Source organism: Coturnix japonica, chromosome 15, assembly GCF_001577835.2.
Source record: "Coturnix japonica isolate 7356 chromosome 15, Coturnix japonica 2.1, whole genome shotgun sequence".
In the NCBI taxonomy this organism is placed as follows: Eukaryota; Metazoa; Chordata; class Aves; order Galliformes; family Phasianidae; genus Coturnix; species Coturnix japonica.
The window spans coordinates 3,780,557-3,801,018 of record NC_029530.1 but is presented as its reverse complement, the minus strand read 5'-3'; the positions used below and the strand labels follow the sequence as shown (position 1 = coordinate 3,801,018).

General features: G+C 44.9%; 2 protein-coding genes across 2 annotated transcripts in view; one reads left to right on the top strand and one right to left on the bottom strand.

The window, feature by feature from the left end:
- Positions 1-62: 62 nt before the first annotated feature.
- BRI3BP (BRI3 binding protein) lies at positions 63-5,239 on the bottom strand. The gene is made up of 3 exons (XM_015878393.2): positions 5,014-5,239; positions 4,331-4,433; positions 63-3,797 (listed from the first exon to the last, which is right to left on the bottom strand). Exons 1-3 carry the CDS (start codon positions 5,203-5,205, stop codon positions 3,379-3,381), a joined length of 714 nt encoding a protein of 237 aa, XP_015733879.1. The 5' UTR covers positions 5,206-5,239; the 3' UTR covers positions 63-3,378.
- Positions 5,240-7,983: 2,744 nt separating this feature from the next.
- Positions 7,984-20,462, top strand: part of AACS (acetoacetyl-CoA synthetase) — a 33,036-nt gene continuing 20,557 nt past the window's right edge. Inside the window, exons 1-4 of the mRNA XM_015878361.2 lie at positions 7,984-8,206; positions 10,716-10,819; positions 13,273-13,393; positions 15,016-15,129. Of these exons, the coding sequence (XP_015733847.1) occupies positions 8,089-8,206; positions 10,716-10,819; positions 13,273-13,393; positions 15,016-15,129 (457 nt within the window). The 5' untranslated portion in view covers positions 7,984-8,088. The remainder of the gene's footprint in view (positions 8,207-10,715; positions 10,820-13,272; positions 13,394-15,015; positions 15,130-20,462) is intronic.

Genomic DNA, 20,462 nt, shown 5'->3' with positions numbered 1-20,462 from the left:
CCGAGACAGATACCTACCCATATACCCACCCCGCCCCCCGGCGCTACCAAACACCACTCCAGTTAAAAAGGAAAGATCAACTTTTAATGTGCTGTCATCACAGTCGGGTGGAATTATCCAAAAGTTTAATAATAAAATACATGCGGATACAACAAAACCTTTTGTTTTCCAGCCCAGACATAGAGAACTCGTGGTCATTCACGTCATTAGCTGCCAAATACAGATCGGTACGTGAGGCAAATCACACCTAAAAAGAAACTTGTACGCCACCAAGAGCTACGGTTACACTGGTCTATGTTCCACATCCACTACGCAACACATCTGGGAAGCGAGTCACGAGCTGGAGGACGCACTAACACGGCACTGAGCTACAGCAGGTCACACAAGGCACTGACACCCAACGCCACTTGTGGAAGCGTCACACTGCGCACGACAGGTCGGTTATCTACAGGTGAGGTGCCCTACCTGCAAGGAAACCCCCCAAAGTATCAGCTGAACAAAATATGCCAATGCGTTGAGAACACAGCGGTAGTTTCCAACATCAGGTCTAAGCATGGAGCTTAGAATACCAACAACCCCCCTGTTATTCGGTACCAGGTGGTTTGGAGGCCACTCAAGGCATCCCCTGTGTGATGGGGGCTCTCCTGCCCTTGTGTGCTGTGCCCACACACTGTACCTGCTCACACCACGGCAATAGCAAAGCAGTGCAACCAGTCACTGGAACCAGGTGTACGAATCAGAGCCAACACTTGGTGGGTCAAACTACGTGACTTGGAATGGAAAGTATCTGTAAAAGGTATTTACAAAAGGAAGGTGAAAGAGGTTAAATAGCACATTCATATCTCGAAAGCATCTTCACTACAGTGCATGTTTAAAAATACAGAGCGTTTTTAAAGTATATATTTGTATTTATATATATATATATATATTGAAGACTAGATTGTGCTTTAAAAAAAAAAAATCATTACTTCTGAATTGGACTAACGTGAAAACTGGGAAAAATACTGATTAAAAATACCCACTTTGATCTCTACTGCTCTTGACACAACAGTTTGCTATACATGGGATGCAAGGAAATACAAAAATACTTTTTCCAAGCAGCAGGGCCATCAAAACTAAGAGGATTAATACAGGAGGGCTGATCTTTGCACAACTAAAAGGAACGATTGGAGACACAGGGAGAAACTATAACCCAAATCAAGTCTCATATAGTATTTGTAAAGAAATCTTTCTAATAGACAGCTCTTAATATAGAAACGATTCGGCATTTTTTAACTTCCAACATGAAATATGGATTACGGAAAATACAATCTATGCGAATCCGACTCATGCACGTAGCCCTACTGAAGGCAATGGAGTGAGGTTTGCAGACTTTGGTCCTCAGGCCTCAGATTTAGGAAAACAAAGAGACGTGACCATCTTTGCTAAGCAATTCCTAACGCCCGGTGCTGCTCAGCTCAATCCTCTGTGCACAACAGCAGCAAAGCTGGAGCTTACAGGGCAGGCTCTGCAGTACTACAGAAAATGAGCTGTAAAATACATGAATACACCGTCATTCCAACGCTCAGCTTCACAAGGCAGGTTATTTGTCTCCATAGTGCTTCTCTGTTTATGGGAAAGATTCTAAGTCATTAAAAGCAGCTTCTTTGCAACTCTAACCATGTATTTGCTTGAAAAATGGGAGTTAAAGGAAATTAAGTATGCAATTAAAACTATTAAAATGCATTACAGCAGTTGGCAACTGCACATCAACTCCAACCACGCTGAACTTCAGCGATTGCAAGTCGACATGAAGGCCATAAGAATGAATTGGAAAGTAACCATTCACATAAATGCCACAGACAGCCCAAAAGAGTTTGGCAAGTAATAGTAAAAACCTGTTCAGAAGAGCATCGAACTTCAGCAGAAAGGAAAAAAATCAGTCCAGCCCACAATACATTCAGTAAAGCAGCACGCTGAGGCCCTGCCCAGGCAGCGAGCAGCCCCAGCCCTGCTCAGCAGCCATATGGATTTGCTCCCATTGCTTTGAGGCCAGTCCCTGCTGCACAGCCACTTCTTGTTGCAGGTTCTCTTGACCTGCTGTTCAGAAATGAGGGAACGCATTGTCCCTCAGCTGTGGCCCATTTACCTCTCCTGGCACTGACACTGCGCTCATCACTAAGCGCCATCGGTCACCACACAAAACACTGACCGACTTCCCTCCCTGAGGTCACCTTTGTTTCAGTACAATTCAAACTGCACAAAACCAGTGCTCACCTACCAAGCTACTTAATCACGAGGTTATAAATACATCAACCCTTCAAAATACAGCTGCTCCAGGCTCCTACATCGCTTTGTCCAACACACCTTCCCCAAAGCCCAGTATACTGAGGACAGACTTTGGGATAAAAGCTCCTACAAAACAATTACAACTTTAGGGGAAAAAAAACAAACAACCTATATCCAGATCTTCCTGAAGGTAATTTATTGCCACTTCTTGGTCCTGAGAAAGCTTTAAGCAACGATGTGCCTGCGAGTGGTTTAAACCGCTGACTTCTTTTGTGTGAAAGCAAATGGTCCCGAGATTAAAAACTGTGTTCCCTCCTATGTGCTGATGCTTGAAATGAGCTTCACTCTGAAGGTCAGATATAAATCATGGATTGCCACGCTAAGCCTTTCCCTCTTGTGTCCATCAATTGCATCAGATTTCCTTTCCAATGTCAAAATTTAAGTTCCTGCGAGGAAAAGCAATGAAAATAAAGCCACACGTGCACTCCTTAATTCCTTACACGGGACTGGCATTTAAGGACCTGGAACTTAAGAAATCACCTTTCTCCCTTATTCTCTGCCTCCTNAGGGCGTGAAATTTTTGGCCTGGATACCAGAAATCCACTTGATATCCTATGAAAGACAACTTCAAGGCAATGAAATAAGCCAACAGCAAGAGAAAACAAACATCTGTGACTCTGCACAAGCAAACAACAACAGCGAAGGATGGACCCACAGCAGCAACTTCTCAACAGAAGCGTTCGGTAGCTTTAGATTTTTAACTCCGTGTGTTAAATTTGCATACAATTAGCTGGATTTCAGCATTGGAAAGACTACTCGATTGGCTTTTATAAAAAATTTACAAAAGATGTTTTTTTTAAATGCTTGTAAAAGTAAGCGTTTCTCTACTGATAAAATTCTAGTACTGGATAAAACTCTGAATACACGGCTTAATTCTTTTTCCTACGAGTCTAATGGCTGAGTGTGTAACCTAGATTAGTCTCACACATGATGAAAAGTTAGAACTCCGCACACTTTTTACCATGTGATGTTTTGTTGCTTTGTAACTTCAAATGAGACAGTGCTTAGGAACTTTCTAGAGCTGGTGTACGGCGGTCTATCGAGGTGGGGTCATTGGTCGCTGCCTCTGTCCAGGTTCTCGATCACCCTGGAGAGGCGTATGTTCAGCAGTCTGATCTGACTGTCGAGGTGGTCCATCTTCTCCTCCAGGCTGCTGCTGCTGTTTCTTCTCCAGTAAAACCCCACCGGCCCCGTCATGAAGTAGACGGCCACCACGAAGCACAGAGGCAGGACGGCGTGTTCCGGGTCACCTTCGTACTTCTGCAGGATGTAGATGCATGAGAGGGTGAAGAGGGCGACCCTTGCAATCCAGAAGAAACGACCAAAGATCATGTGCAGGAGATAGAAGAAGAATCCGAGGAAGAGAGATAAAAACCAATAGGCGAGTAAGATGGCACCGATCAGCAGAATAGCCCGGGTTGGGTTGTTGGCAATTGCTGCTGGGCTGAAATAATGAGTCAAGTTGGAGGCTGAAAAACAAAGGAAAACATACAGAATGTTAACGAGGGCACAGGAAAGAGAGGATGGTGGAAATATAAGCACAGCTTCAGCTCTACAGTTTCTGGATGGATCCTTCTCTAATCACTGGCCCAGCTCTAATAATACAATTCAATTGATGCTTTTAGAGTAGAGGTATTTAAGATTCTTCAAAGACAAGCCATTGTGGGGCATAATGTCCAACATTCTGCACCTCTCCTCCATTTCCATGCACTGTTCCACACCATTTGCACCTGTTTAATGACACTGAAAAGCTGACCATGAGCTGTGACAGGTATTACAGACATCATTATAAATGCCCATTCCAAAGCACAACAGCTGGGTTCTGGCCTCTTTTTGGAGTCCACAACAGCACAATCAAAGCCATGTGAAGTAGTCATAGCTATTGCTGGTGGATGTACTATAGAGCACGATGTAATAGAGTTAGTTTCCCACTCAGCCTATGCTTGTGAGCAATGACACAGGCTGATAGAGCCCAGGGCTTAACAGGCATCATCACACTTACCATCAATTCCAAGAACATCCAGTAAATCAGTCCATATTCTCCAGAACGTGTCCATTAACACATCCACCCCATTCACAAACCTCTCCGTCAACCTTGAGAAAAACTGAGGAACAAAACTGAGAATTAAAAAAAAGAATAATAGAAGCCCTCAATTATTTAAATACACCTGCAACTCCGTAGCTGTGAGCACAACTGTACGCCGTGCAACTCAAACTGCAGGATACTTTGAAGACCCTAAAGAAAAAGCAAATTGAATCAGACTCGTGCAGGATGGGACTTTAGTGACCAACAATGTTGCAGCCCCTGCTGCAGGCAGGGCCATCACCCACCAGCTCAGGTTGCTCTTATTAAGATATTCCGACATGTAAACCTGCAGGTTAACAGACTTTAAAAGCAAACTGTTCGCTGTGCCATCGCTCAGAGGCTTAAAGAAAACACGATGGACATGGGTAGAGCATGGCAGAGTAAGGCATCTCATCCGGAGGGCTCCTGCAGCCAGCGCCAGCCCCGGCCGACTCTCCCACCTCCAATGGCTTTAAGCCGAGATCTCGCTGCCAACACCCCCCCCAACCCAAATCCATCCCCCCGCTGCTCGGCCGGGCTCAGCTCGGCCTCTCTCCGGACGCTGCCCCCACGCGGCCCTCGGACACCAGCGGGAAGGGAGAGGGAAGGAGCGGCCTCACCTTCTGCAGGGCCCGCACGTTGTCCTCCCCGAACAGGCCGCTGACTCCCTGGTACAGCCCGCTGGCTGCTCGGCGGAAGCTGTTCTGCTTCTCGGCCCCTCGGCTCCGCGCTGCCCAAGCTCCGGGCCCCGCTGTGTTACACAGCACAAGGGCGAGAAGCAGCAGCACCGCCGGCAGCCGACACGCCGCCATGGCCGCCCGCTGCTCAGCGCTTCCAGCGCCGCCTTCAGGCCGAGCAGCCAGATCCAACGCCGGCCTTAAGGAGGGGAGTGGGGCGGTGCGAGCCCGGTCCGGATGGGTTTCACGTGGGTCCTTCCTGAGTGATCGGGGCAATGAAAGTCTATTCAGGAGGATCTAGGCAATGCTGTCTGCTCCTTATGGGAAACATAGTCAGCATGTGAAAGCAGATAACTCTGCTTCTGGCTGCCCCTTCCTGGGGAGCTCCACAGCCTCAGCGTGTACCTGCTCAGCTTCCTGCATCTCCTTCCTGATGCTGGAGCCAGATGCTTAATCTCACAGCCAGGCCTAAATCTTGTTACATAGTCAAGCAGACATTTCGATGATAGCTTCTTGTTGTTATTGCCTTTTCCCTACTTTCAGTCTGGCCAGAACACTTATTTTCCCATTAGAGCAGAACATCTCAAACCTTTCAGCGTGTATTTATTTCTATTTGGCCCTGAAAGTGCTGGGCTCGGACCCAGGGAGGTACTTTGGCTCCCACTTGATTTCAGCAGGACGCTGGTTCTTTCTATATCCATAAAAGCAGCTTACGTTCTGTTTTAGGATGGACCCCAAGTTCCCGATGCGGTCATAGCTGTCCATATACTGTCCACAATGAGTTGGCAATGGATAACAGTCACTTTGAGGTTCTTAGGGGCTCTCTGTCTGCCCTCAGCATCACACATTGATTCTGAGCACACAGCGTCTGCTCTGGGGGCATTTCCTTCACATAAAGAGTTTAGTGCTACCAAAACACTGCTGCAATTTAATTCAATGCCACAAACACTGTCTCCTGTGCCAGTTACGATGGCTCGATTTGCTTTCAGCTGGTGCAGCTTCTTCTGCACCCCCTTGTGCCATTTGTGGCCCAGCAGGTGATGCTGAGAACATGGGACGGTTCCTATTTCCCTGCGTGAGTTTTTTTGGGGTATTCCCTCAAAATCCATCCTGCAAAGTGTTCATTGTTTCCTTGCAGACACTTATGGGCCTATTTTAGAGGCTGCCTTTAATTGTTGGCCGTCCTTCACATGGGGTCAGGTTAATTTAGGAATCATCATTGATTTCTGTCCCGACGAGCCTATTTTAGGTAAATTCACCTCACTTTGCCCGCAGCTCTTAGGGAATTACCCAATATTTCACCTTTCTCTTGTTTAAATAAATGAAATCACGTCTGCTCAAAGAATGCATTGCCTCATGGCATGAAATAGCAGCTCATTCTCCTTTAACCATGATGAACTTTCTATCGGGACAACTGTGAGGCTTCTGGAAAGATCTGAGGATGAGCAGAGTGACAGCAATTGTGCTTCCTGATCTGGAGAGATCTAACATCATCATTAACAGCTATGGGAATAAATTGGTGTCTTTGCAATGTCAAACTTCTATTACAAGGTTCTGCTCTCTCTAAAATCATTATTATATTGATAAATAGGTGGTATAGCCTTAAATAGGGCTGAGTGGCGTTGATGTGAATCAGTCCTTAACCTCCCCAGCTCTTCTTTTCCTGCCTTTCCTTCATCTTATGGCTCATTTTACCATAGAAAACCTCTTTTCTGTGCCTTTTTAATTCATGTTCTGCTGTTATCTCTATCCTTTCATCCCACAGCTGGCTCAGCCTGCTTTAAACCAGGCCTTTTCCACCCCAAGGGCAATTTTTGGGTCTCATTTTGGGTGCACTCTCGCTTTAGGTGAGGTAGAATGCAGGTTTGATGCTGCTTTTTGAGGTGAAAACAGCTAAAACAAGCACTCTCCATTACACCAGGCCCAACTACCCTCACCACACAGAAATCCGATAGAATGAGAGCACCCCGCGGATTGGGCACACCTCCTTCCTATCCATCATCTGATTGGTCGGAAGAGACGACGGCTTACAAAACGTCAGCGTCGATTGGTTGCTCGCTATGCCGCGAGCAGAGCGGGCTCTGGGCTGATGTGGGGCCAGCGGCGTGACGGCCAATGGCGAGTGGAGGCGTCGGGACCGACGTGCAAAGAGCGGATCAATGCGCGGCGTGGGGAGACATGGGGGCGAAGGGAGGTGGGGAGGGGGAGAGGGGGGTCATTGCCCCTCATTGCCCCCCATTGCCTCCCATTGCCCCCCATTGCCCCTCATTGCCCCCCATTGCCTCCCATTGCCCCCCATTGCCTCCCATTGCCCCCCATTGCCCCTCATTGCCCTTCATTGCCCCTCATTGCCCCTCATTGCCCCTCATTGCCTCTCATTGCCCCTCATTGCTTCTCATTGCTCCTCATTGCCCCTCATAGCCCTTCATTACCCCCTCATTGCCCCTCATTGCCTCTCATTGCCCCTCATTGCCCCACATTGCCTTTCATTGCCCCTCATTGCCTTTCATTGCCCCTCACAGCCCCTCATAGCCCCTCATAGCCCCTCATTGCCTCGTTGTGAAGGTGACAGGCTGACCCCAGATTGCTGATTTGAGTTGCTGACTGCAGATATCACATCTCAAAACACGAGGGGAGCAGCAGAGCGGCCACGCGCGGAGCACGGGGACACTGACCGCTCTTATCTCCGCTCACTTCACACCTGGCTGACCCCAGCCCGGCCGTAACCGCGTGTTTGGCCAGGCCTGTCCCAATAACTTGGCATTAAACCAGTTCACAGCAATCAATAGATTAAAACCTGCCGGGCTGATCCAGCGTGCAGCGGAAGGACACACTGTGACGGGGAGGGCCGCGCTCCTTTTGCTCCGCGGAAGGATACCGCAGCAGGCGGTGAGGCGGCCCTTAAAGCGCAGCGCTGGGCGCAGGGCCGCGCAGTGTGTGGTGTGCGCTGTGGTGGTGCTGTACTGCGGCTCCGTGCGAGCGGTGACGGTTCTTCGTGTGCCTCCGTCTGCCGCCGCCATGTCCCGCGAGCCCGAGATCATGGAGTCGCAGGTGATGTGGGAGCCTGACAGCAAGAGGAACACGCACATGGATCGGTTCCGAGCCGCGGTGGCCGGCAGCTGCGGGCTGCGGCTGGGTGAGTGATACGAGAGGGTGGGGCGGCCTCAGGGGCCTTGGCCTTCAGATGGGGCGGGTCGGGCCGTGCCCACTGCGGTGTGATGCTGTGCTATGCTGTGATGTTAATGCTGGTGCTGTGATGTTGTGCTATGGCCGTGATGCTTTGATGCCGTGCCGCAGCCTCGCTCGTGGGCCTCGGGTGCTGCGGGGCTGGGTGTTGGCAGAGGGTTGAACGGCGCTGTGTGTGTGTGTGTTACCTGAGGGTTGTGAAGCCCTGAGCTGTGGGGTCACTGCGATGGAGGTGAGCCCTGCTGTGCTGAGTGTGTTGAAGGCTGTGCTTGAAGCTGTGCTTGCAGCTGTGCTTGCTTTCTTGTTTATGAAGGGAGTGCCTTTGTTTGTAGCCTCTCTGAGGGCTGCAGAGGGAGGTGTGATGTTGGCTCTGTGATGGAGATGAGGTGACTTCTACATGCTTCTGTAAGATCTTCAGGCTCTGCTTTGTGCCCACTCTATGTGGCTTTGCCAACTCACCCATTCACCTGTCCATGTGTGTGTCTGGAGTGTTCACGGATGTTCTGCAGGGTGTTGTCCAGCAATCAGATCCCCTCTGAAAAGCTGTATTGATAAGGAACGTTGCATCCAGGCATACTAGGGTAAAGTTTTGCTGTTGTAAATGCAATGTCCAAGTCTTTGGCTACATTGGAATGAAGTTCTCGCAGGGTTTTAGCCAAGCCTTGAGTCAGGATGTCCCATAACTGATATTCAGATGGTCAAGATCAAATGCAATTTCAAGCTGTTTGCATTTCTAGAGCTAGATTTTTTTTCCCTCTTCTTTTCAATGTTGCTACCACTTCAAAATGGATTCCTATGTATAGGAGCCTTTGTCAGCTTCCATTAGATATGAACTGATGTTCGCTGGTCTGCATGCTATTCATCAACTGAGAATGGATTCTTTATATAATATCAAGATGTGACCTTACTAAGGAGAGCCAAAGGCAATAGAGCCCTTTAAACAGCACAGCTCTGTCCGACCCTGAAACGCAGCAATGAAATGCAACGTTTAATTGCTGAGTAACAGGTCTGTGCCCTGAAGGACTTGTGTGCTGAAGCTCATCTGGGGACGAACTGCACAGACAAGACAGAACAAGCTATTCATGTTAGGATAAACCAGCTGGATGGTGGTGGTTGTAGCACTTACTACACGGTTTGGATCACATGCTGCAGTTTCCTTTTGAAGGAGAAGGAAGGGAGTGACTTTAGTAAATCCCATCCTTGCAGCATCTTATGGACATTGAGTAGTATAGTAGATCAAAGACAAACTTGGATGGAGGTTCTTCAAGAAAACACAACTGGAGGCTGAGCTGGTGGCTGCATATAGGTAAAAGTGGAGCCTTGAGGAAGGGGCGTTCTTTGCTTTCACTGTGTTGAGTTTGGCTTTCTGCTGTATCAGTAGTATCTGGGGAGTGATCTTCCACTGGTAAAGATGATGTGAAAGGGGCAGGCTGGGTAGGGAAGTGGCAATAATTGTGTGAATAATGGTGTAGAGATGGCTCAGATGTTCTCTTATGGGGCTGAAAGATGTTTTTCTTGTAGAAGGAAGACGAAGGTGACTTTTAAACAGTAGATAACAAGCTGACAAGCCAAAGAGGACTGGGGAAAATAGCTTCAATTGGTTTAGCTGAAAGCATCAAACAGGAAACAGTTGGCAGGGTAGGAAACTGTTACTACCTCTATTGATGGCAGATACTCTGTTAAACTTGGCTGCTGGCACAGCTGCAGGCAGTATGACAGGGCAGCCTCAAGCCACGTTAGTTTAGGTATGAGGAATTTGCTTCAGCCATTCATACCCACAGCTGCTTTACACGCTGCATTTTGATGTGTCGAATGCTACAATTCTGAATTTGGGCCTAAATTGTTGTGCTGGAATTTTTGTATGGATTCCTCAGGTTCCTTCACCTGTCTGTTGTGTGAAGCTTCAGCTGCTCACTGCCACGTGCTTAATGCCCCCTCATGGTTGTTATGTCTGGCCAGTGAACTTGTTTTGTCACAGGAGACATTCATGCTGTTTTAGCGTGAAAATGATTCTATACTTCACCTTGCACTGATGAGGAATAATGCATTCTTGCTTCATATGTTGCTGTTAGACAGTGAGTGCATCCAGCCTGTGATGTAGCACGGCTATTAGAAAAGGGCCCTCCCTGTCTCTTTGCTTGCAAATGGCTTGTAAAGCAGTCAGGTGAAATGATGCCATCTGTTCAAGTCAGGCTATGTCTGCTGATGCTGGAGTTGCTGGCCTTGAAACAGTGCGTTGTATTTATGCAGCAAGGGTTTGGTTGTGGGGGGCTGCAGGGATGGTCTCTCTGAGTGGGGCCCATTAGCTGCCCAGTGCAGGGTCAGAAGCAGTTCCAGCTCTCTCCCAGCCAGAGCTGAGCCACGAATGATAGTTTTTCTTGATTTAGGACATTCCTAAGTATAGTTGGTCTACATTCCTGTAATGCTGTGTAACACTAACAGCTGTTTGTTACTTCTAGCCAACTACAATGACTTGTACCAGTGGTCGGTGGAATCCTTTGCAGACTTCTGGGCAGAATTCTGGAAGTACAGTAACATCGTGTGCTCTCGTCTGTATGATGAGGTGAGTTGCTGTTAATTAATCAAGTACAACGCAAAGGGGAGATCAACCCCTCTTACAGCTGATCTTTTGAACTTCTGTTGGAGCCTTGTTCCATTAACGTGAAGAATTGAACTTCCTTGCATAGTAGACTTGTAGTGTCTTGTTTCTGATAAATTCTAATGCAGTGAAATCCTCAAGTTTTGTTGTCCTACACAATTCTTTACTGGTTGTGTGCTCTCGGATACCCTGGCAGTCCTGGCTGATTATAAGAAGTCTACCCAATACATTGATTTCTGCTTCAGTGTTGTTCTGATAGTATATAATGAAATGCTGGCATGCCCCCAAGTTCATGTTTATATTCTCTGAGTCAGCCTACCTGGTAAGTGTACCTGTTCCTACCAGTTCTGTGGGACTGCTTCTGGATCTACCTACAGTCAGATAGGGGGGAAATAGCCCTGAGGAAACGATAGCAGTTGAACACAATCACAAATGGAATAGCAGACCTTGCTGCAGCATTGCTTTGAGGCAAAGGAGACTTCCTCTTGCAAATGGAAGACAAAGCTGCTGTGATGTGGGGTCTTGAAACAGGGAGAGATGAGGTCTGTTATATAGGCAGGTACTGCAAACAAATATATTTGGTATGATACAGAGCTTGGTGTATGTTTGTACCTTTATCTGTGTGAGCATAGGAGGTTCGCTTTCAAGGCTCAAAGCTAGAGTCAAACCTTGAAGCTGACCTGCTGGTAATTCTTAATTTCTGGTGGATATCAGGAGGAAATGCTGCTCACAGTAACTGAGCTGTAGTGTGATAGCTGAGAGCTGGAAAGTTTTGTTTGCCCCACTGCTTGATCCCTGTTGCTCAGTGGAAATAGGTGTTATGATTTGAGCAGAATAAAAGTTTTCACAAACGAGAGTTGACTCTTATTCCTTGCCAGTAAAACATCCCCTACTTCTGTAAATCATTCTTGGAAAACAATAAAGTGTTGTATATAACACAGGCAGCCAGTGTTTTATTGAAACTTGGTGGAGGAGTTGCGTATCTGTATAACTTATGTAAGAACAAAGGTACTCAAGCATATGATGCTATCCTGATGTGGCAGCACTGCCATTATATCAAATTGCAAGTAGCTGTTGGTTTTTAAGTGAGAAATGTAGCTTAAACTTATGGTCTTTCTCCTGTGGGAAGTGCCTGACTGCTGTCCTCCATGTGGAAGGGCTGCTTTTGGTATCTGCTCTTGCTTTTCATGAGATATGCTGCTTTGCTCTTCAGGTTGTACAGAATATCACATGTACACAGTGCAGGGCAATGATTGTTTTTCATTATAATGGTTAAATGTATTCTCGAAGGTGTAATCTCTGCTTAGGGTAAACACAATCTGTGGGGTGGTGATATTGTAGCAAGCACACCATTTCATGTGGGAGAAACATGGTTGGATACTGCAATACAGTGCTTATTCTTACTGCTGAGGCCAAGGAAGTGGTGAGTGCTGTGAAGAGCAGTTACAGAACAGCACCTGGATGTGGGAGTGCAGCTGACAGTTGCCATGTTTGCCTAACCTCATAAATTGGCTTTTTATGCTTCTGCTGTAATTAAGAGTCAAGACTTAATGGTCCTCATTTAATGGGGATTGCAGCTAGCAATACTGTAGAATACAATTTCTTCCCTTTCCCAAGAACTTGCAAAGCATTCACTGTGTGACTCTGAGGTGTGAATAAAAGGGCTGTTGTGAAACTTTCCATATCCACGCTAGAACTAGGAATGATCTCCCACTTAATAAATAGGAGGTATTACCAGCAAGCAGCAAAAAATATGTTGAGGAGCTCAAGTTGTGCTTATACCCAGGTACCACAGTGGCTGGGTTTGACACAGGGTTGTAAAGGCATATTGACAAAGGCATGTAAAGGCACAGGTTTTAAAGGCCTATGCTTACCTGCAACTTAATAACAGGCAACTTAATATTTGAGACTAAAAGACATGATGGGGAGTTGTTGTTTCAGCTGACTATGACTTCTGTGTGTTCTGTTTCTCAATTCTTCATATTCCTTTTTCCTAAGTTGGAAGCTACCCAACACGGGGTTATTGGGCCAGATCTTGGGAGAACACCAAACAAATCAAGGATGGTAGAACTGTGAGCAGTTTGTGATGTGACTTGTGCAGGTTGCTGAAGCTTTTGCTCTCTGAATGAAGCTGTGGAGTACTTCAGTGCTGGCAGCTTGCATGAGTCTCTCAGTCTGGCTGTTGTTTTGTTTCACTTGTATGTTTAAGGCTGGTCTGGAGGTGGGTCCATCAGCAAGGAATGTTTCCAGTCTTTTTCTTCTGATGGCTTTCTTTGGTGACAAATCCTTAATTTTTCTAGGCCTTTAATTACAGTTCTGGTGTTGGCCATCTGCAAACCAGCTAACGGTTGTACAATGGTCTTCAACACAAAGAGATATTACAGTGTTGGTTTTGACTGTATAATGCTTTTTTCCAGGTGGTTGATACATCCAAAAGCATTGCAGATGTCCCAGAGTGGTTTAAAGGAAGCCGCCTGAACTATGCAGAAAATCTCCTGAAGCACAAAGACAATGACAAAATCGCCCTGTATGCAGCAAGTGAGTATGAATTAATGCCTTTCTGGTATGCATTTATAACTCATGGGAGTTATAGGCCTTATAAAGCAGCCCTGCTTTCAATGAAAGCTTGCAATAAACTGGATTCGGTGAGCAGAAAAGGAAGTAAAGGTGTCATGTCCATAGAATATGGGTGGTGCAGCTCATAAAAAAAAGGGAAGACATGCTCTGGGAATGCAGATAGCTCAGAAAAGTCCTTGGTGAAGTAAAAGAAGTTTTTTTTCTCAGTATTAACTTAGGCATGCTGCGATTTTAGAAAAAAGTAGAGTTAAATACCAGTAGTTTAAGTTATTGGTGGAATTATTTGGTTTGATGTATGTTTATGTTGTCCATATAGATCTCGTTTCTTGTTAGGAAATGGTGGATTTTGCTCTGTGCTTTGTGTAACTTAATCATAGGGGATGATACCAAAAGGAGCAAAATTCTTTTCCAGCTGAATAGCGTGTCAGTGCCCGAGTAGAGTGAATGCATTTACTTCATTGCAAGGGACAGACTTGCACCTGCACTTCTTTACATGACCTGCTGTATTTAATCTTCTTAAGGTCTCTTAAGGGTATTTTTCATTAACCAATCACTGCTAGGTCAGAGTGGTGCTTAAGGAACCTGTGTCGGGCTCCTGAAATCACTGGGGGTTGATCCTGTGGGAGCTGTGTGGGTCTGATAGAGCACAGGAACAGAAATATGACTTTCCTAAGCCTTCATTTGTCATGAAGAAAGATCAGAGTCCTCTTCCCTGTTGTTTTAGGGGAGCACAATGTCTGTAGATAAGATGCTCAGTTTATAAACTATGCTCTATTGCCTTCTGTGCTGCTCCCCAGCACCACCTGCTCTCTTAGGACTACATTTACTTGAGCAGAGGTCTAAGAAATCAAGAGATTAAGAAGGCTGTTTGCTGCTTGATGGAAAGCAGCATAACAACTGGAGCTGTTCTGCAAAGCCCTGCTGTACTGCAGCACACAGTGCATTTTGTGTTGCATTCATCTTGATCTGTGTTTTCATGAGGAATACTCAATACTGGAAACAGGGTGGGCCAGATGGTTTGGAGAACTCAAGCTAAAGAATTACAGGGCCTTTAAGATGGCAAGCTTTGCTTTTCATGATGTTTAACTTGTTCGTTTTGTTTCGTGAGTGATTTATTAACCACTTATGTACCATCTGATGTCCAGTGTAGGAATGAAAACACCCTGCAGACCTTCTCAGAGGTGAATAGTCCAGTTTAGTTTATTTGCTCTGTGGTATGTTGGCATACCACATACTGAAAGTCCTGTGATTTTTCTCATCGGCAACCCGGCATAATAAGACAGGTGTTAATACCTTATGACCACTTTCTAGACCTAATGAGAAAGTGAAGCAAGAAGGGAGAATGAAGCTGTTCTTTCCATGTTTAGAAAGGAGCCTTGGTAGGTGTGCTCTGCTTTGAATGCTATCTGAGAACACCCCTATCTCTGGTGAACAGCTTGCATTTTCAGCTGGATGTTCCAATTTATAAGAAAGTTTCTCATGTCTACTGAGTGAATATTACTGATGCTGGATTCCCATCCAAATCAAAGGCTCAGTACTGTATGCTTTCTGACTGGTTGCTTTAATAAATCTTGTTTCCTCAGAGGAAGGCAAGGAAGAAATCTTGAAAGTGACTTTTGAAGAACTGAGACAAGCCGTAGCTCTGTATGCTGCAGCCATGAGGAAGATGGGAGTAAAAACAGGAGACAGAGTTGTGGGTAAGTATTTATTTATTTATTTTTAAGAAGAGGAGGTAAAACTTTTTGATGTAGCAGAACTATAAACACTTGGTTATGAATTTTCATTTCATAGTAACTAAGTGTAGAAGTAAAAGAGCCGTTTCCTTAATTTGGTATGATGTTTGCTTCTGGAGAGAAGGAACTTGGATTAACCTGGAAGTTAAGTGCTGTACAGAGAAAGAGAATACCTCATTCATAGCTTTTTTTAAGGTCTGCTTCATAAGTGCTCCATAGGAGCAAAGTGTTGGAGGCTGCTTGTCTAGCTGAGTTTTGACTCACCGGGTACAGCAAAGTCACACTGAGGCAGCCTTGGAGATGAGGATGCCAGGTTGTGTGCTGTGGTGCCAGCTGGCAATTACAGTGCCTACAGCCCCAGGTAATGCACTGTAGTTCTTGAGGAACAGATGTGTGCTACTTTGTGCCATCAGTGCTCCTGGGAGCAGGGACTTCCATCAGAATGGTGGTAGTGAATGGCTGATAAGCAGTAGCTTTTCAAGTCATCCCAGCTCCAGGCTTAGCACTTGGAGCCATGGGATGCTTTCAGTTCTTCACAGTATTTTCTGGAGTAATTTAAGATTCTCAGTCCTAAGACTCATACAGACTTTTCCATATATAAATGTCTTTTTCTTATGAACAGCTTGTACAGTATACAGGCATTACTGAAGCTGGCCTGAGTCCATTCATTTCTGAATCGTTTTTGATCTGCTTTGTGTATACACTTTGTATACCCCGTAACACACTCTGTGGTTCTATTACTGTGGTGCAAATCAAAACTGCAGTATCCTTGAAGCTCCCTGACGCCTACCTGGTATTTGTGTTGATGTGCTTATCCATCTTACTGCTGGGATCACACGTTGTTTGAGCAATGCCTGGCAACTGTCCTAAGTCTTTGTAAATTCTTGTATGGTGCAAACCCAAAGTGATGAAACTACTTGCTTTGCTTTGTTGCATGTTATAAACCTGAACCTGAGCCCACGTCTTCAAAACCAGCAGGGCATGCATTATGATCTTTTATTACATCCATAAATATGATTTACAAACATGGTTGTAAAATACACTCCAGATATCTCATACTTTGTTATGAATATTCTGCAGAGCTTATAACTGAACATTTAATTATCACAGCTATGGGCTTTCTATTTTTCATAGAATCGAGTCCTTAATCTAGTATGAACCATCCATCACAGTCAGGAAGATCTGCCTGAATTAAGAATTTAGTATCTAGTTTTGTTTCCATTTCAATCTTAGCATTATCGTATTTGTACCTGACATCTTGTTGAGGAGCAACGGCCTCTGTCTGAAACCATGTGAGCAAATAGAACTTCAGCTCTTATAACATACAGGAGAATTATTCTCTGTAGCTGGAGAAGAGAAAATGTGCTATTTAAATGTAATTGCAGTCAATGTTATTAGCATGATTATTACTACTATTATCATAACTTCAACAACAATTTCTACTAGTTAATGAGCATATTTTGCTCAGCGCAATGGGAGGCTGGCTGACTTCTGAATCTTATTTGCTTTGGCAGTTGACTCACCTCTTTGCTTATTTTAATCAAAAAGAATCCTTGGTGTGCTTGCAGAAGGTAGCAATTCCAAGTTTCTGTTGACAATTCATCATTAATATCAATGCTTCCTTGCATATGAAAGGTAGGATTCAACTGTACGCTTCAACATCCTGTTCTCAGAGGAGAAAATACATGTATTGGCTCCAATGGGAAACCGGTCTTCTGGTTATTTCAAGAGGAGGTGCAAAATGCAGTGAGGTTGCAGTTATTAAAACAATCAACACAAAAAAAAGCAAGCACGCATTGCCTTGGATAATGGCCCCTATCCAGGGAGAGCTTCCATCTGAAAGAAATCCGGTGGGGCTTTTAACAGCAATTGAGCTACACATGCACAAACACATACATACACACACATTAAAGTGGGTCTCAACTTTGTTCATGTGTGTCTCTTATTTGCCAGAGGATACAGACAGTCCTTGGGAGAGCTGAAATGTGACTTCACAGTTGGAGGCTGAATCTACTGGTTGTTTTCCAAACCCCACATTGACATGAGGAGAGAGAGAAGCGTAGGGTGGGAAGGCTTTGGTCCTACAGCCCCTTGTGGTATCAAAGATGAAGCTCTCCAGTGTTTACCAAAAGCTGCTGGGGCCTGATTTCTTCTGAAATTTGGCAGATGGCATAAAGTGCGATTCTTCACATAGCTTCTAGAAGTGTAATAAGGGGCGTGCTTTCACTGTGTCTGGAAAAATCAGCTAAAATGGAAGGGACATATTCTACTGATTTTATTTCAGTTGTGCAACTCCTATTCAGCCTGCCAAGTTCTGATGCCCTTTGTTGCCATTTTCTCTTAAAATTACTGAAGGTCTTGAGCTGTTTGGGTCATTCAGGACCATTATGGCTTTTTTTCCTTGTGAATTTGATTTCCATTCTTTACCACCTCCAAGACTAGTTTAACTTTTCATTACTTGACATATCCCCTAGTTTGATCAGTACAGTTTATGGTTGCATCATGACAGCAATAGTCAGTTTAAGTTGGAGGTGGGTGAGTGTGGGTGGACAAGCAGCAATGTCAGCACTTTCTCAGCCTGATTTCTTTAGTTTTCCATTTCCATCTCTGAGGAGATGGCACTTAATAGTAAACATAATTGAAACAGATGCGTAGTGTAACGTCTCTCTTTGAAAGATGCATTGCAATATTGTCCATGATGCCTAAACAGCTGGAGGAGATGGATACAATAGCTAATCCAAGCTACACAAATCCAAATGTGAAGTGCTTGTGGTCTCCCACTGGCCATCTGCTTGGCAAATAGCAATGTCTGCAGAGTGAATCAAGTAAAACTGTGTCTGTGTTATCAGTCTCCAGATACTCTGCTGCTATTATCCCATAGCCAGCTTTGTCCTCGTACAAGTCAGCTATGCAGCCAACTAATCTTCCCCATGTGTTCACACAAAAATCCTTAACAAAACATCAATGAGTTACATTGTTTAGAGCTGGTAATTTATCTATAGTAACTGCATTAGCCCTGGTTGCTTACGTGGGTTTTAAAGCTAGATCTGGAAGAAGATTAGCATGTTACTAATAGTCTCAGGCCACAGTAATGCTAGGTGGGATGACCCTTTCAAAATCCTGCAGGAGTACAAAATCTTACGGTAATGTCAGGAAGAGAAGCTGGGAGGCTGGTGTTTGAATTGACTTTGTGAGCTAATGTAGAAGAGTAGTACGAGCCGCAGGGGGGGTGTTTACTTGTGGCTCCTGACTTCCTCCCAGCGTGTTCTTCTAAGGTTTGTGGTACATCTTTGGTGCCAGGTCTGTACTTTCTTCATTCAGACAGCTAGAAATGCCTGTGCTGCTGAGTGCTCTCTCTGCTCTGGGCCATTGGGTGCCTTCAGGGAAGGTGTTCACAGCATGACAATGCCAAGAATTTTTGGACCACAGATGTCACCTATTTTACTGATAGAGGTGGAGGAATGCAGAGTAAGTTGCTTTACATGCTTCATACCTTTTGGCAGTTTGGGCTGATTTGCTCAAACACTACTTGGAAGCCATCTGACAAATGGGGGTAATGATTTAATTGCCTGGCTCACCATAATGTGCAGAGACTTGTTCTTGCCTTGTGGGCTTGTGTAGAGTGAGGAGAACGTGCCTGTAGTAAGTGATGCTTGTAAGCTCTGGCAAGGTAATCAAACAGCTCTGAAGCCTGAAGAGGCTTCTTGTGCTTATGTGGGCTGCATACTACTGCAAAACCCCCTCCAAAAAGGGCTCAGTGGAATTACGTATTAACAGTTAAAAAATGCTTCTGTGAGACAATCAGTGGTTCAGTATGAATGGCTCACACACTTCAAATTAGTATTCTAGGAAAGAGATTTAACTTAAAAAACAAACAAAACAGTGATCAAGTCTTAGGATACCATACTTCATATTTGGCCCTAACAAAGTGATAGCAAAATAGACGTGCCTTTATGGACTTTGAGACTTTGCTGTACATAAGAACTTCCCTGAACAAAGCACTAGAAGCTGTACACAGCTCTAGGGAGTAATTTGCATTCTAATGATGAGGTTTTCATTCAGTTGTTCTAAGTAAACTGTTGGACCCAAATCTTAACACTGTTTTCCGACTTGCTGCTCCCAAAAGCAAAGTGCAGCAGCTCATTGAATTGTCAGGCTGGTTTGAAAGACTGGTTTCACAGGTTTTGAATCACAACGAAGAAAATTCTAACCTCATACTTCTAAGTTTACAATAGATTTTCAAGCTGAGTAGGCAAATGGACAAGAATCAAACTCAGCACCCTCTTACTCAATGAATTTAAAATGTAATAAACTGCTGTTAAGATCTATGATTTAGTTCCTGTCCTGAAAAAATACTTCCATAAACCTCCATGGGTGTCTCTCCCTGGGAACTTGCTGACCCTACTGAGTTTCTGCTGCCTGGCAGATGCTTCTGCAGTGCTGCAGCTTGCCCAGAACTCCAAGATCTCCCTGTGCTCAACACTTGTAGCTCTGGCTTCCAATGCATTTTTAAGGCTGTTTGAGTTTGCTTTCAAACACTGAATTCTAATTAGATGTCCAAATAACTAGGCCTGCCGTTTACCTTTTTAAAGTACTTGGACATCTTTCAGCTGCTTAAAAAGGATTATCTGAAACTGCAGGTCTTTGATCTGCATTAGGGTGGTTTCAGTGTGAATTTCAGCTGTCTGCTGTTGATCTGTGGGTTGGACTCTGATCGGTTGAGTCAGTCTGGCACAGCACTGAGGGCTGCTCCCATTGAACCCATTGGAAGTCTGACTTGACTTTGGTTTCTGTGTGCTTTAATAAAGTCACCTGAAAGCTGAGGAGTTCCATTTGTGTAGGAATGTTCCAGGACTTGTCCCACCGTATTCCCTTAGCAGTTAAGACTCCGGTTTTGCTTGTTTCTATTTAAGATTCTGGTAGTCTCCACCAGACAAAGCTCAGCTGTGTGAAGCTGATTTTCTGCTCATAAATGTACTTCAAATGTAAGGGAAAGACATGAAGAAAACACTGGTCACCCTCTTGCTTTGTGTCCCTCCGTGTTCCTAATACCCTGACTTGCACTGTGCTTTACCCGGTGCAGTGTCTCTGTGTAACCTATTTAGTTGATAAACTGACTTTCTTAGCTCCTCTCTTTGGTATGTCACCTTCTTATCCTGGGAATCTCATTAATTAAGTAAAAACCTTTGTAAATTGGAAGTAATTCCGTAGGTATAAAACTGTGGTAAGACTTTTTATAAATGGAAATTATATATAATATATAATAAAATATAAATGGAAATTAGTGATACAAGAAT